This window comes from Natator depressus, chromosome 1, assembly GCF_965152275.1.
Source record: "Natator depressus isolate rNatDep1 chromosome 1, rNatDep2.hap1, whole genome shotgun sequence".
Classification (NCBI taxonomy): Eukaryota; Metazoa; Chordata; order Testudines; family Cheloniidae; genus Natator; species Natator depressus.
This window is the reverse complement of record NC_134234.1, coordinates 107,131,236-107,145,637: the sequence shown is the minus strand read 5'-3', so window position 1 is coordinate 107,145,637 and position 14,402 is coordinate 107,131,236. Positions and strand designations below refer to the sequence as shown.

Here is a 14,402-nt window from a genome sequence, read left to right as displayed (position 1 = left end):
AGACTCGGCACCCCAATTCTGAAAGGCTGCCAACCCCTGGTGTAGGTAGTATCTATGCTGAAGGGTTACAGTTGCTCTGCTATAGTGTTTCAAGTGTAGACAAACCCTCAGTGGGCTTGCCCAGCCTGGGAAAATGATTCATGTTGTAAAATGTGTTAGATGACCCATATCGAGTAACACGTTTTTAAACACTGCTTAGTATCTAGTGAAGACAATAACTGTGCTGTTTAAAAATCCTGGTCAACCCTGGTTTTAAAACACCACTATTTTTCTCAGCCTAGACTAGTCCAAAGAAGAGGTAGGCTCAGCACTCTCCACCACGCACAATTAGGGCCAAATCACGATCCTACTAGAGTCAATGGCAAAAATGCCATTACAAAGCAGAACGCAATTTTTTAATTTAGTTGTATGCTGTTTGACTATACATATTGTCTAACTTTAGTGCAGCATATTCACATTCTCAGCGAAGAGGTGATACTGCATACTTTCACCTCGACGTGGAAAATGTAACAAATGTATATCTCCAAGCACTGTGATAAGGGGACTGTGAGACAGATTCTGCAGTCACTGGAGGCACACAACACCCCTTTTCCAAGCAAAATGTCTATTGACTTTAGTGAGAGTTCTGCGCACACTAGGACTAAAAGCCAAATCCTGACTTTCCCTTACATGGAACTCTTGGGCTGTTTAACCACTTACTCCTCAGTAGGTGCATTTACTGCAGTGGGACCTGTTGAATAGCTCAGCGTGCCAGGGAGTTCATACAAATGAGCTTCCCATCCCTATGAGCAACCCTCCATGGACTGTAACATGTAGACATGTGAAAACAATATATAAAGAACAATTCTGATGGTCAATGAAATGAATACCCAATGATCCAGTTACACCAGCTTCTCCTTTCAGACCTGCGCTTCCTGGTAAGTTTATAGTATCTCCTCGAGCACCTGTTTCAAGCAGAAATAAACAAAGGATGAGCCTGGACTTCAATTCTGAATACAAATTCAATTTATTAGAGTTTTGAAGAATCTGTAGCCTTCAGAGAAAAGTGCAAAACTCACTACTGTAGCTTAGCTGTGCCCCAACAACAACAGTGGAAATGATAAAATAAACAACAAAAAAGGAGGAGGAGATGTGCAAAAAAAGTCATGGCCTCTCTGAAGGAGGAAACTAAACAAGACTATATGGACTTGATCCAATGCTCAACAGGCACTGGATCAACTGGACCACTGAAGTTTTTCCATTGACTCCAGTGTGGTCTGGATCAGACCCTATATGAAGGACTTCATACAATGCATATGAAGGTTTATATATGAGATTAGTACAAATGGATCAATGGATGAGATAGAAGCAGACTCACCAGTTTGCCCAGCAGAGCCAGGTCTACCATAATCACCTCTGATTCCTTCAATACCCTTTTCACCCTATCATATGGTTAAAATGGACAGTATTTAATTAGAATGAACTTTTACTCAGTCTTTAAAACAGCATTGCTATTGAGACACTATAAAATGCCAAAATACTTACACTTCTGAGTTTCTTTAGCACTTTATAATTGATTCCTTTGGCTGATGTAGCCAGACTACATCAATAATAATGATAGGTTGCATTTGTGAGCACTATTTCCTTTAAAATTGGGAACATGAATTGTGTGATATAATTCAATTTATTTTGGCAAAATCCTGCAGTCCTCACTCAGACAAACTCCCACTGAAGTCTAATGGGGAGTTTACTTAAGAAGGGACCATAGGATTTTGCCCTATACAATCAAGTGTAGTGGATAATTTTTCTTGTTATGCCCTTTGTGAGTGGAGTTCTCCCGAGTGTGACTTATTTTGTTGACAAAGTATGCACAGAAATTGCTGGTAAATGAGAGTTCGGGCTAGTCTACACGAGAATCGCTACAGCAGCGCAGCTGTACAGATGCAGCTGTGCTGCTGCTGTAGTGCTAGTGTGGACGCTCTATGCTGACGGGAGAGACCTCTCCCGTCAGCATAATTACTTCACCTTCCCGAGCGGCGGTAGCTGTGTCCACGGGAGAGCATCTCCTGACAACATAGCGCTGTCTATACCAGCACTTAATATCAAAGTAAGCGCTAGTGTGTATAAGCCCTAAATGTTGATCAGCCTACTTCTGTGGGAGAGATTGATTTGATTCTCTGACCTGGCCTCTTGCTCATGAAATTGGAGAGCAAGGTGGGGTTTTTTGGTGCTGGCACAATCAGCCCCATTAGGAAGGGCAAGCCTGAGGTAAGACCAACTTTTCCTAGCAGATTCAGTAGCAGAATTGAGAAGCCCCAAGGAGGATTTGGGTACCACATCAGCAAAAAAGATGATGGCTGGATTTTGGTGTCATGTGGAGAACAGGAGAAGGAGAGAATCATATTGGCATTCTCAGGACTCTGTCCAGAGGACAGTGGAGGCAGAGTGTGTTTAACAGAGATGACATTTTATACATTCAATTTTTATTGATTTCTGATATCTTTGTATTTCAATATTCCAACACAATTTTAATGGTGTATAAAACCCAGATTAGACAAGCTTAATGATGGCGTTTTAGTTGAAAAAAAAAATCCCAATGGACATTAACTTACCCTGATTCCAGTGGTTCCAGGGAAACCTCGTATGCCAGGAGGTCCAATTGTACCAGGATACCCCTGAACACCTGTCACTCCTTTAATACCAGTGTCTCCTTTCTCACCTTCAATGTGACTAGTTGATCCAGGCAAACCTGGAACTCCTGATTTGCCAGGTAAGCCTGGCATTCCTTTAGTACCTGTAAGAAAACCAGTATGAAATGTAAGGGGAGGTTCACATGACAGGTAATTCCATCCATGTAAAAACTTTCAGGTCAGCAGTATGTCTTTAGACAAAAAGATAGAGAGCCAGACAGTGCCAGGACTATACAAAGAGGCAGCACATTTTAAGGCCATAGATACATTAGATGTTTCTTACCAGATTAGCCTATAAAAAGGAAAATGTCAAAATCTCTTTGAAGACAAAAAGAAAGGGAGTATTTGCGGCACCTTAGAGACTAACCAATTTATTTGAGCATAAGCTTTCGTGAGCTACAGCTCACTTCATCAGATGCATAAAGTGGAAAGTACAGTGAGAAGATTTTATATATACACACAGACCATGAAAAAATACACACTGTAAGGAGAGTGATCACTTAAGATGAGCTATTACCAGCAGGAGAGTGGGCTGGGGGGAGAGAAAACCTTTTGAAGTGATAATCAAGGTGGGCCATTTCCAGCACATTTCCAGGAGTTAACAAGAACGTCTGAGGAACAGTTCGGGGGCGGGGGGCGGCGGGGGAAGGAATAAACAAGAGGAAATAGTTTCACTTAGTATAATGACTCAACCACTCCCAGTCTCTATTCAAGCCTAAGTTAATTGTATCCAATTTGCAAATTAATTCCAATTCAGCAGTCTCTCGTTGGAGTCTGTTTTCGAAGTTTTTTTGTTGAAGGACAGTCACTTTGAGATAAGAAATCGAGTGACCAGAGGGATTGAAGTGTTCTCCAACTGGTTTATGAATGTTATAATTCTTGACATCTGATTTGTGTCCATTTATTCTTTTACGTAGAGACTGTCCAGTTTGCCCAGTGTACATGGCAGAGGGGCATTGCTGGCACATGATGGCATATATCACATTGGTAGATGTGCAGGTGAAGGAGCCTCTGATAGTGTGGCTGATGTGATTAGGCCCTATGATGGTGTCCCCTGAATAGATATGTGGGCGCAGTTGGCAACGGGCTTTGTTGCAAGGATAGGTTCCTGGGTTAGTGGTTCTGTTGTGTGGTGTGTGGTTGCTGGTGAGTATTTGTTTCAGGTTGGGGGGCTGTCTGTAGGCAAGGACTGGCCTGTCTCCCAAGATTTGTCAGAGTGATGGGTCTTCCTTCAGGATAGGTTGTAGATCCTTGATAATGCGTTGGAGAGATTTTAGTTGGGGGCTGAAGGTGACGGCTAGTGGCGTTCTGTTATTTCCTTTGTTTATTCCTCCCCCCCTCCCGACTGTTCCTCAGACGTTCTTGTTAACTCCTGGAAATGTGCTGGAAATGGCCCACCTTGATTATCACTTCAAAAGGTTTTCTCTCCCCCCACCCCACTCTCCTGCTGGTAATAACTCATCTTAAGTGATCACTCTCCTTACAATGTATATTTTTTCATGGTCTGTGTGTATATATAAAATCTCCTCACTGTACTTTCCACTTTATGCATCTGATGAAGTGAGCTGTAGCTCACGAAAGCTTATGCTCAAATAAATTGGTTAGTCTCTAAGGTGCCACAAGAACTCCTTTTCTTTTTGCGAATACAGACTAACACGGCTGCTACTCTGAAACCTTTGAAGACAGACGGTAAAATAATGATGACAGTGGAAAAGACAGCACAGAACAGAATTAAAGATTCCGGTCTTGCTCTAACTCCATTTAAGTCAGTGGGTCTGATTCTTGGCTCTCTCAGGGCTTGTCTATCTGGCAAGTTAATGTGTAGGAAGCCAGGGGATGAATCCATAGCATGCTAGCTCACTACCTCTCTGGATAGACAAGCCCTTAGACCGATAGTGCCATTGTAGCAATAGAGTTACGGTGAGAATCAAGCCCTCCGTTTTCCTTGCCAGCTCAGCTCTGTTCTGCTGTAATACAACAGGAGGTGTTACATATTAAGGATATGGAGAGGAAAACTGAAAAGCTTCTAAACATCAGGACAATACTTAGTAACTGCTAAGTAATCATGAATATTAAATGATTGTTTTGTTGTTCTTACCTTTAAAGCCTAAATCTCCTTTTAGGCCAGTCTCTCCTATATCTCCTTTCTCACCTTTAACCTCAGACAGCATGCTTAATATGATCTTTGGTGGTTTTCCTGCTGGACCCTGGTCCCCACGGTCACCTAAAAATAATAAAGCCTAGTCAACTCTACTGTATTGAAAAATACAGAGAAATAAATTGAGACAAAAATCTCGATAGTCAGAGCCAGCATGCTAAGAAAACTGTTTATAATATTAAATAAAAATACCCTTGACTAATGCAGCATGAAGGCAGCAAACTCAAACACTAGAAGATATGAAAAATAAAACTTGAAGTGGAATGTACAAGCTTAACTCTGCCCTCTTGTGCATATTCATTCTGTTGCAGTCTGATTACGTGAGCATAAACTATTTCTCAGGTAACATCGGAGAAACCTGGGAGCCCAAAGTCAGTCTAAGTAAGAATGACCTATTTTTCACAGTTGTTGAGCACTCACAAACCACACTGAAGTTAATGGGAGCTAGCAGTGCTGACCACCTTTGAATATCAGGCCATTTTTACTTAGGTGCTTAACTTTAGGCAACAAGGTTTGAAAAATTGGCCTTAGATAATATGTGATCATGAACTTAAAGACCCCTGTTATGCACAAGCAAGAAAGGACAGAGCTATGTTATTCATTCAACTTTTACTTTCACATTTCCTGACTTTTGAGTACTTTTTTGTGTAGTCTTCACACTAAAACTGCATCAAAGCATTGGTGTTTGTTAAAAGAAAGAAAAAGGTCCTCATTTCTATAACTAAATAGACACAAACTGAACAAGGCCAACTAGTGTCTGCCAGCATCATTAGTTAGGTATGCTCTTTGACTGATTGATACTTATTCAGTCTAAAGCAACTTTCATCACGGCTTTGGCAGCATCCCAACTACTTGTCCACCTTCATTGTGGGGCTTAGGGGTTGGGTTCCCCCCTCCCTCATTTAAACCAAATTTAGGGCCTCAAACCACAGAAATCAGGATTGATTAGATATTGCATTACATCTGCACTGTCCCTAGAAGATTTTTCAAGCACTTTTGCTCAGTCTCTATATGCGAGATCCTTATCAGCCTCCTGTTCATGGTCTGAGCCTGGTTCACAGGGAAATGTCACTTGCAACATGTCATATGGAGTGAGTCACACAGTTCCTGACTGGAGGGAGGGATAACTCAAGAGACACCATTTACTGTTGGTTACTCAGAGAGAAGCGCTGTATGTTAGTTGTACTCTTTCATCTAGAATGTGTTATTCTGAGAGCAATTTTTTTCCTTTGGTCATTTAGGCCAATATACAGTAAAAGCTTTTTTATCTGGCATGTTGGGGAAATGGGGGGTGCTGGTAAATGAAAAATTCCAGTTAACTAAAAGGGAAGGAGTTTGCGGGGGGCGGGGCGGTTTCGGGATGCAGGATCCAGGGGGTGCTCACCTCGGGCAGCTCCCTGAAAGCAGTGACCTGTTGCTGATGCTCCTAGGCGGAGGCACGGCAGGTAGCTCTGCGCACTTCCCCCTCCCCGCCCTGCCCTGAGCGCTGGCTCTGCAGCTCCCATTGGCCAGGAACTGTGGTCAATAGGACCTGCAGGGACGGCGCCTGTGGGCGCAGGAAGCGGGGACAGCTTTTACTGTAGTCTGGGATTAATCTAGGGTGCAAAGTGCATCTGTCACAAATAACAGATTCTTTATTCAGGTGACTATTTGGAGTTAATTAAGAAGATGAAATTGGTGATACACACCCAGAAACTTTATGAGCTTTCATTAATACAGACAAACATAATTGAAATCATAGGAAAAATCAATATAAATAGAATAAGTAAAGTAAAGTGGTTTCCTGCATTGTTCATACTTATAATGTATACTTATAACCTTATAGAGACCATTAGAAACAAAGACTGAAGAAAAAGTAAGTGGAGATCATTCCAAAAGGAAGGCACTAGCCCAGGCTTCCTCCGAGGTTGTACTATGCTGTTGTTCCCATGTGCCAAAAACAGGTTGGATAACAACATCTTTTATACCTCTTTTCCTGTTTCATTCACATATGTGCAGGACCATATCGGATCAAGCCAAGTCTCAGCCCCCTATTCATATCTGGTATTCTGGGAGACCAATTTTAAGGTTCTGGTTGTCCATAATAACATCTCCAACAGTTAGCCCAACCATTTGCATTAGTTCCTCTCCCAATAATTTTGATACGTTAATGTGGTTAACTCTTTTGGCAAGAAATCCCGAAGATGCTACCATCTGTTCATTTGTAGTTTACCTGTTTATCACCAAATTCATTGCTAAACTATCACAAGATATGTATTGCTAAATGTTATAACCTTAGATCAAGCTCACGCCATTCCATAACCTGTGGTCCAGCACATAATATGCATGCTATTTTATGCCCACTGCCAACTTCTAGTAGGCCTCACTCTAAGCCCTTAACACATAATGCTGAAGACCTATGGCCAAGCCAATTTTAATACATATATTTTGATTATTCTACTTGCTGTTACAATAACTTGCAATAACTGCAATAACTTCCATTATTATTTCTATAAGCATGTTTAGCAGATAGATTCTATTTTACCCAAAATTATAGACCTTCCAAGATCAGGGATCAACAGGCAACACTAAGAAAAATTAGAACTTCACCAATTTAACACAATTTATCTTAAAAACAGCTTGACACTCCCTCTTTCCACTCCTGATATTGCAGGCCATCAATTCATAATGGGTTTATGTAACAAACAACAGCACATGACATGGAGGGTACTTATAGCAGACATGCACTGGGATGTATTGCTCCTCAGGAAGTACTAATATTTGGTATAACAACATATTAAGCCACTGCCTGTCAGAATTAGATAAACAAGAAGCCAGGAGATTTTCTTTATATATATTTCAGAGTGAATTAATACAGTTCAGTTTGAAGATCTGAAAAAAACAGTGTTTATACTTTATAATAACCATGAGGACACCTAGCTAACTACAATACTAGAAATGGAACTATGTTAACTGCCATTCATTCAAGGTATAAGAAGTCCTGGACTAAATTTAAGTGCAGGAAGGCCGGGCCTTTTCAGGACCTCCTTTGTAGTAATGATAGAATTCCTGAGTTAAATTCACTATGTCAAAAATGTATTGTTTTTGCATTTATATCCTGGCAGAATTCTCTCACACACGTAAGAAACAAACATTCAGTAACATTAGAAAATGCAGATGTAAATACCTTTATGGCCTGGTTCCCCCTGTAGACCTTTAAAACCCAGATTGCCAAAAGAGCCGACTTCGCCTTTGATTCCTTTGAGTCCGGGATTTCCTTTCTGGCCTAACATACCTTTGAAACCTCCAATACCAGGTGAACCTTTAGCACCTTTAAAGAAAAGGGGAAGAGAAATTTTAAGCCAAACCAAAACCAACTTAATCTATTTTCCATAATGAGTAGCTGTAAACTAAAGACATACTCCCATTCCTTATCTCTACTAATAAAACCCCTACCCTCCCAATTACCCTGCCTCACAGCTTTAATGTTCTTTCCCTCGGCCTTCACATCCATATTCTTGCTAAATTTTGTTGTTTCCTTCTCTATAAAACCTTTAGAAATCTGTTCTTTTTCTCCATTCCTACCACTAAAACCCTCTCCAAGCCTTGGTTATCTCTTCCCTTAACAAATGTAACCCGCTCACAGCTAGTCGCCCTTTATCTTACTTTCCTTTGGTGTACCCAAAACGACACCGCTAAGGTCATTTTCCTCTCCCGCTATTCTGAGCACACTGTTCTCCTTCCAGAATTCCTCCACTGGCTTCCCCTCTCCTCCTGCATCAAATTCAATCTACTCATCCTCACCTTCAAAGTTTGCACAACTCCACCCGTGTTGTCTAAGCCAACACCCATTGAAGTTGATAGATACTTCCATTGCCTTCGCTATGCATTGGGTCAGACCCTTACTCTCTGCTCTCATTTCTGCCTTAATCCTACTGATTCTACACACTTGTCTATTTCTTTTCTTTCAAATGCTCCTTTTTTTTCCCCTTTCTTCTTTTCCCCTTCTCCTACTCTGGGGACACCCTCTATGCTTAGAGCAGCCCGCTGGTCTCTGTATATCCACTACCCTCCCAATCTTTTTTTCAAATCCCTTCTTAAAACCCATGTCTTTTGTGAAGCTTTCCTATGCCAATCTCTTCAGTAGCGAAGTATCTTTGTGCCTGTTTTCACTAGAGCTGTTGTCCCATGTTCAAATTTAGGCCTAAAAGCCTTGCCCCCTTAAATATGTGTAAACTTAGATTCCAAAGCCTAAAAAAGTAACATTCAGAGAGTTGTCAGAGGTTTAAGAAGCCAAGAACTTGAATAAGATGAATTTAAATGTGACAGCTATCTCATCAGCTAGTGTAAATGGTATGAGGAACTAGCTCTGAATCCGTACAACAAGGAGAACACCTCAGCTAGGGATCCAGCTGAAGGATGGCTGAAGCTCAGCTTCAGAAGGAACAGTACGGTGTAGCTATGAAGCACATTACAATAAGCTTGGTAGAATGGTAGAACCCAGAGACATTGTGGTTAGACAACTGGTACCAGATAAAGTATCTCAAAAACAAGATCTTTGCTCTAAAAGGAAAGTGGGCCTGAATATTCTTTGTATTCATTGACACTGTGGTTACAGGAAAAAAATATTCCTTGACTATTCAGTTAAGTTAAAGGATTTTGGGCCAAGTTGTGTCTTCAAGGCACTGGCAGTCATTAGAAATGTAGTACTGCAGTGCCCATAGAAGCATAGTACCGCAGTGCCCACAGAGGGAGCTCCATGAGGGGATGTGCCTCCCTCCCCCAGGTCCCTGGTGTGCAGGTGGTGTTCATCTGCTTTACCGTCTATGTGGATGATGTGGCCTGCTTCCCACTGTCTTTCTGGCCAGCACAGAGGCCTTGCCTCTTTTCTTTCTCCTTTGGGATATTTGCACTCCTGGGAGCAGTTCTGGTGTTGCTCTGAAGGATGGGACTGCTATTGTGCCTGGCTCTTGTGTAGGATGCTGTAAGGTAAGTAGGGAGGCTTCGTATAGCCTACTCTGACCTTCATACCCATACTAACATCAGGCACAATCTGTCTGTTCAGGTTAGTGATCCTGTTGAATGGAAGTTGATTTGAAGTCCAAAGTAATGCCAGAAAGAGAGTCCTATGCTGAGTTTGACCTCCCCAATGCACACTGTGACAAAACTTGTGTTTTGCTTCACCCTACTCCACAAGGGATGGAATTCCATTTTGACTAGCTTTTTCTAATAAAAAATACCTATTGTTGGTATACAATGAACTCTTGATTGGCTAGCGAGAGCTCCAACTTTTCTTTGTGAAAAGAAGTGCCCTGGTAAACCTGAACATTGTCTCAATGGGACCGCTTCTGTGGATGGCATTGCTTGCTAGGTGCATACCTGCCAACACGTGAAAGCTTTGAAATAGGGATTGTGGGGAGAAAAAATAGAGAGAACCCTTTTAATTTCATTGAAATAAACTGGACTGGGGGTGAAGGAAAGGATTTTGGAAAGAATGAATCGTAAATAGTACCTATTTTTCAAAAGGAAAAAACAAAAACCAGGTATTGTCCTCACACCGAGCTTCATCTCACAGGCTCTCTCTACCCTTAAGCTTTAACTGCCAAGTGCTGGCTGAGAAGAATAGTTACGGTGTCTCTGAAATATATTGAACCAAATTCTCTGTGGGCATAACTCTATTGACTAAAGCAGAATTACACTTGTAGAGAAATTATTTAACAGAGACACGCTCTAATCTATTGTATCTTTCTTAATGTATCTATCATTTTAAGATTTTACCTTTTAACCCTGGAAAACCAGGCATTCCGTCTATTCCCGGGAGACCAGGCACCCCAGGTGTTCCTTGTACTCCTTTGTTACCGAGTTCACCTTTGTCACCGGCTAGACCTTTCATGCCCACTGGACCAGGAAAACCTTGGTCACCTTGATCTCCTCTGGCACCAAGTGAACCTGTAACAATCAACGGGAATAGGAAGATTAGATGTAAGTTTTTGGACCTGAATGTCATTTTTACAAGTTGTGAGGAAAGCTGAAAGAATTCTGTTTGCTCAGTGCAGATCTGCAAATTTAGCTATGAACAAAGAGCAACTAATTACAATTAAAACATTTTTCTTAGTAAAAATGAAAGCCTGATATTGCAGAAGAGATGGGGCCAGCTCAACGTACAGACGTCTCCAAACACTGCTTCATGGACAGACTTCTAATTCAGCCTGACTCTGTACCCAAGTTTCCCCTTCTTTGCCTTCTCTTTGGTCTTCTAAGGATTAAACACTATTTCCATTGTGCATTTCCCATTCCAGCAGCTGTGCTTTCTCTAGCAACCTCTGTTACTAGAAAGACAGGCAGCACTGAAGAATGGCAAAAAGAAGACAGCAGCCTTGTCTGGAGGGATACTAATATGGCTCCCATTGCTCTGGTAGCAGTGTACCTCACAAACATTAGTGGAGTTAACCTCATAACCCATCTGTGGGAAAGGGAAGTATTATTTGTCCCCATTTTTCTGGTGGGGAATTGAAACACAGAGAGATTACATGACTTGTAAAGGTCACACACACACACACACACACACACACACACACACACACACACACACACACACACACACACACACACACACACACACACACACACACACACACACAGTCTTTGTCAGAGTCAATAAATGAACCCTGACCATCTAAGTGCTAGTCTAGTGATTTAACCACAAGACCATCCTTCCTCAGTGATAGAGCGTAACTCTCATAAGCATACAGTTATAGGTTAACATGAGAAAAAGCAAGTCTGTTCAAGATAGAGAAGCTTACAGGAAAAATTCCTCACCAACAAATCCTGGTGAGCCACTTCTGCCGGGAGGTCCTTGCTGTCCTGGAAGCCCTGGGAATCCATGCAATCCTGGTCGTCCTGGCAGGCCAGGCAAACCAAGAGGACCTGGGGGTCCTTGCTGTCCTTTGGATCCTGGCAAACCTGGAGTACCACCAGCTCCTAAGATATCATACTAAAGTAATTAATTCTAGGGTTCCAATATCTTCTAGAGTATAGGTTTATTAGACAACATTTTTATTAATCAATGTGCATATACCTTGCATAGTACAGTTTTCACATTTCAGAGCTAATTATTTTCCATCAGAAAAGATGACTGGAAAAATCAAATTAAAAAATAGATTATTAATATTTTAGTAATTTACACTGAAAATTGACTAGCTACTTCAACTTCGGAACAGTGCTGCACTGGCACGGATATGGACTTCATGATCTAATAGGTCTTTTCCATTTCTATGATTCTGCCATTGCCTGTATTCCTGTACCTGAAATAACTGACTGAAGCACAAAAATAACATTTACTATAATTTCTAAAGTAACATTTATGTATTTTCAGAAGTGGACAAAGTCAGTCTGACAATGGCTTCTTGGTTCATGCTGTTGTTCAAGGATACTGCAGCCATCTGGGAAGGTCATGGTCATTGTTACAAGATTTGTACCATACTCAGACACAATGGGCCTGTTTCCAGTGCCTGGTGCACTGTGTGGCCATTTACACCTCTGCAAGATGAGAGCAAAGTGGGTGTAAAATCCCCACCAGGATAGAAAGGTAGCATTTTACACCCACTCGGCAGCAGAGTAAAGGACTGCAGATTACAAGGCAATAGTGAATCAGTCCCAGTGGGTCTGCTTTTCTCTTACTTACTCTGGTTACATATCCATGTAACTCAATAGACTTAAATGGAGTTACTCTTGCTTTACATTGGTATTACTGAAAGGAAATTCAGGCCCCAAAGTGAGTTTTATTTGTGAGATAAATAAGAGAGATTTCCTCTCTGAAGCATTAACAATTTAAATCAGTGGTGGGCAACCTGCAAGACACAGCTTGCCCACCACTGATTTAAATAGTTAAAAGCCATCAGGGGGCCACTGACATCCACCGCTGTGTCCCTTTAACTCTCTAGCCCAGGATGCCTTTTACATGGCTTTGCTTGTGAAAAGGAGCCTCTCCAGGCTTGGCTCACACACAGCCATTAGCATGTAAAGTCACTCCTAGCAAAGTTACATGAATGCTTTCCCAGACACTCATGAACTACATACAGGGTGAAACCTGCAAATTCTTAGTTCCAGCCTTGCACCCTGAGAAATATGCATCTGATACTGTCCAGCACACTACTAAACAATGAAAACTCATTAATAGTCCATAATTTCATCAAAGGAAACGATTATGCACCAGCCTCGGTTAATCCGAGTAGAGACTCCCCAAACACTTCAACCAAAACGCACTAGTTTAGATAAAACGATAAAACACGTTTATTAACTAGAGAAAGATTCATAGATTCATAGAGAAAGATAGATTTTAAGTGATTATAAGTGATATAGCATAAAGCTGAGAATTAATTATAAAGGAAATAAAAGATAAACACGCAATCTAATTCCTAAACTTTATCAAGCAAAGTAAGATTTGAAGCAAACAGCTTTCTCACCCCACCAGATGCTGCGGGCAATTCAAGGTTCTTAGTTAACAGGTTGGATTTCCTTTCAGACTGGGACCACTATGCTTAGTTCAGAGTCCCTCAGGTATTCATTGATGTTATGAGCATAGATGGAAGGTGAAGAGGAGAGGTAATTTGCGTGTTGTGAGTTCTCTTTTCTTATGCCTTTCCCCACTCTTTGAAGATTACCCCCAGCTGGGATTCAGGAGACAGTCAGTCTGTTTGCACTGGACCTCCAGTTGTTTTCCATTGCTAATATGTAAAGTTCTTGATCTCAACCTCCTTCCTGCCAAAGGATGACCGCTTATCTAGGTGATAGAGGTGATAGTCTCTGATGTTATTTGATTATGCTGATACCCCAGTGCGTCTTTGACTCTGAAAAACTAGTTTGAGCCTGCTTTTCTAACTTTGTAATATGTTACAGTAACATCATTTCTATACAGTAGAGTCTCATAACTTTACATACAAAGTTGCCACACATGTTTTACCAGGATAATAATGTTCAGTAGATTATGAGTTTCCAAATGATACCTCACAAGGCATACTTTGTACAAAATATTTCATAACCATATAAAAGTGGTGAATATGGGGTACTGGGTGTCACATGGGGTACAGGATATCACAATCACAAACAAGGGGTGAGGGAAAGGGACTGTGGGAAGAATGAGGGTTTGTAGCAGTGAAAAGTAATGAAATACACGGATTATTAAATACACATTTAATTAGTTTTCTCTTTATTCTGGGCAATCCTTATGCATGCTAAGTAACATTTACTCATGTAAGTGAGTCCATTTGGTCTTATGGGAAGGTATTTGAAAACTTCAGTGGAATTATTCCTAATTTATACTTTTGTAACAGAGTAGAATTTAGCTCCATACCTTAAAAATGGCTAAACATTTTAAAATTTCATACAGAAGAGTAAAAAAAGGAAATCACTCAGACATGAATGTTTATATGTTACATTTTGTGCTTGAAACAATTATGTCAGTATTGCAAAATGGATGGAGAATAGAAAGGCTGACACTGCATGTCCTTTACTGTAATTACTTTCTGTTAATACTGAAAATGTCACTTTTATATAAATAATTATATACAAAGTCTAAAGTCACTGAACTTTTCTCT

At 40.9% G+C, this 14,402-nt stretch overlaps 1 protein-coding gene across 3 annotated transcripts in view; it reads right to left on the bottom strand.

Moving 5' to 3' along the window:
- COL4A2 (collagen type IV alpha 2 chain) overlaps positions 1–14,402 on the bottom strand; it is a 244,435-nt gene that overhangs the window by 31,960 nt on the left and 198,073 nt on the right. For all 3 annotated transcript variants that reach the window (XM_074963584.1, XM_074963593.1, XM_074963603.1), the window contains exons 30-36: positions 11,626–11,787; positions 10,585–10,755; positions 7,994–8,137; positions 4,768–4,893; positions 2,592–2,773; positions 1,358–1,421; positions 870–944 (exon numbers count right to left, since the gene is read on the bottom strand). In XM_074963584.1, coding sequence (XP_074819685.1) covers positions 870–944; positions 1,358–1,421; positions 2,592–2,773; positions 4,768–4,893; positions 7,994–8,137; positions 10,585–10,755; positions 11,626–11,787 — 924 coding nt within the window. The remainder of the gene's footprint in view (positions 1–869; positions 945–1,357; positions 1,422–2,591; positions 2,774–4,767; positions 4,894–7,993; positions 8,138–10,584; positions 10,756–11,625; positions 11,788–14,402) is intronic.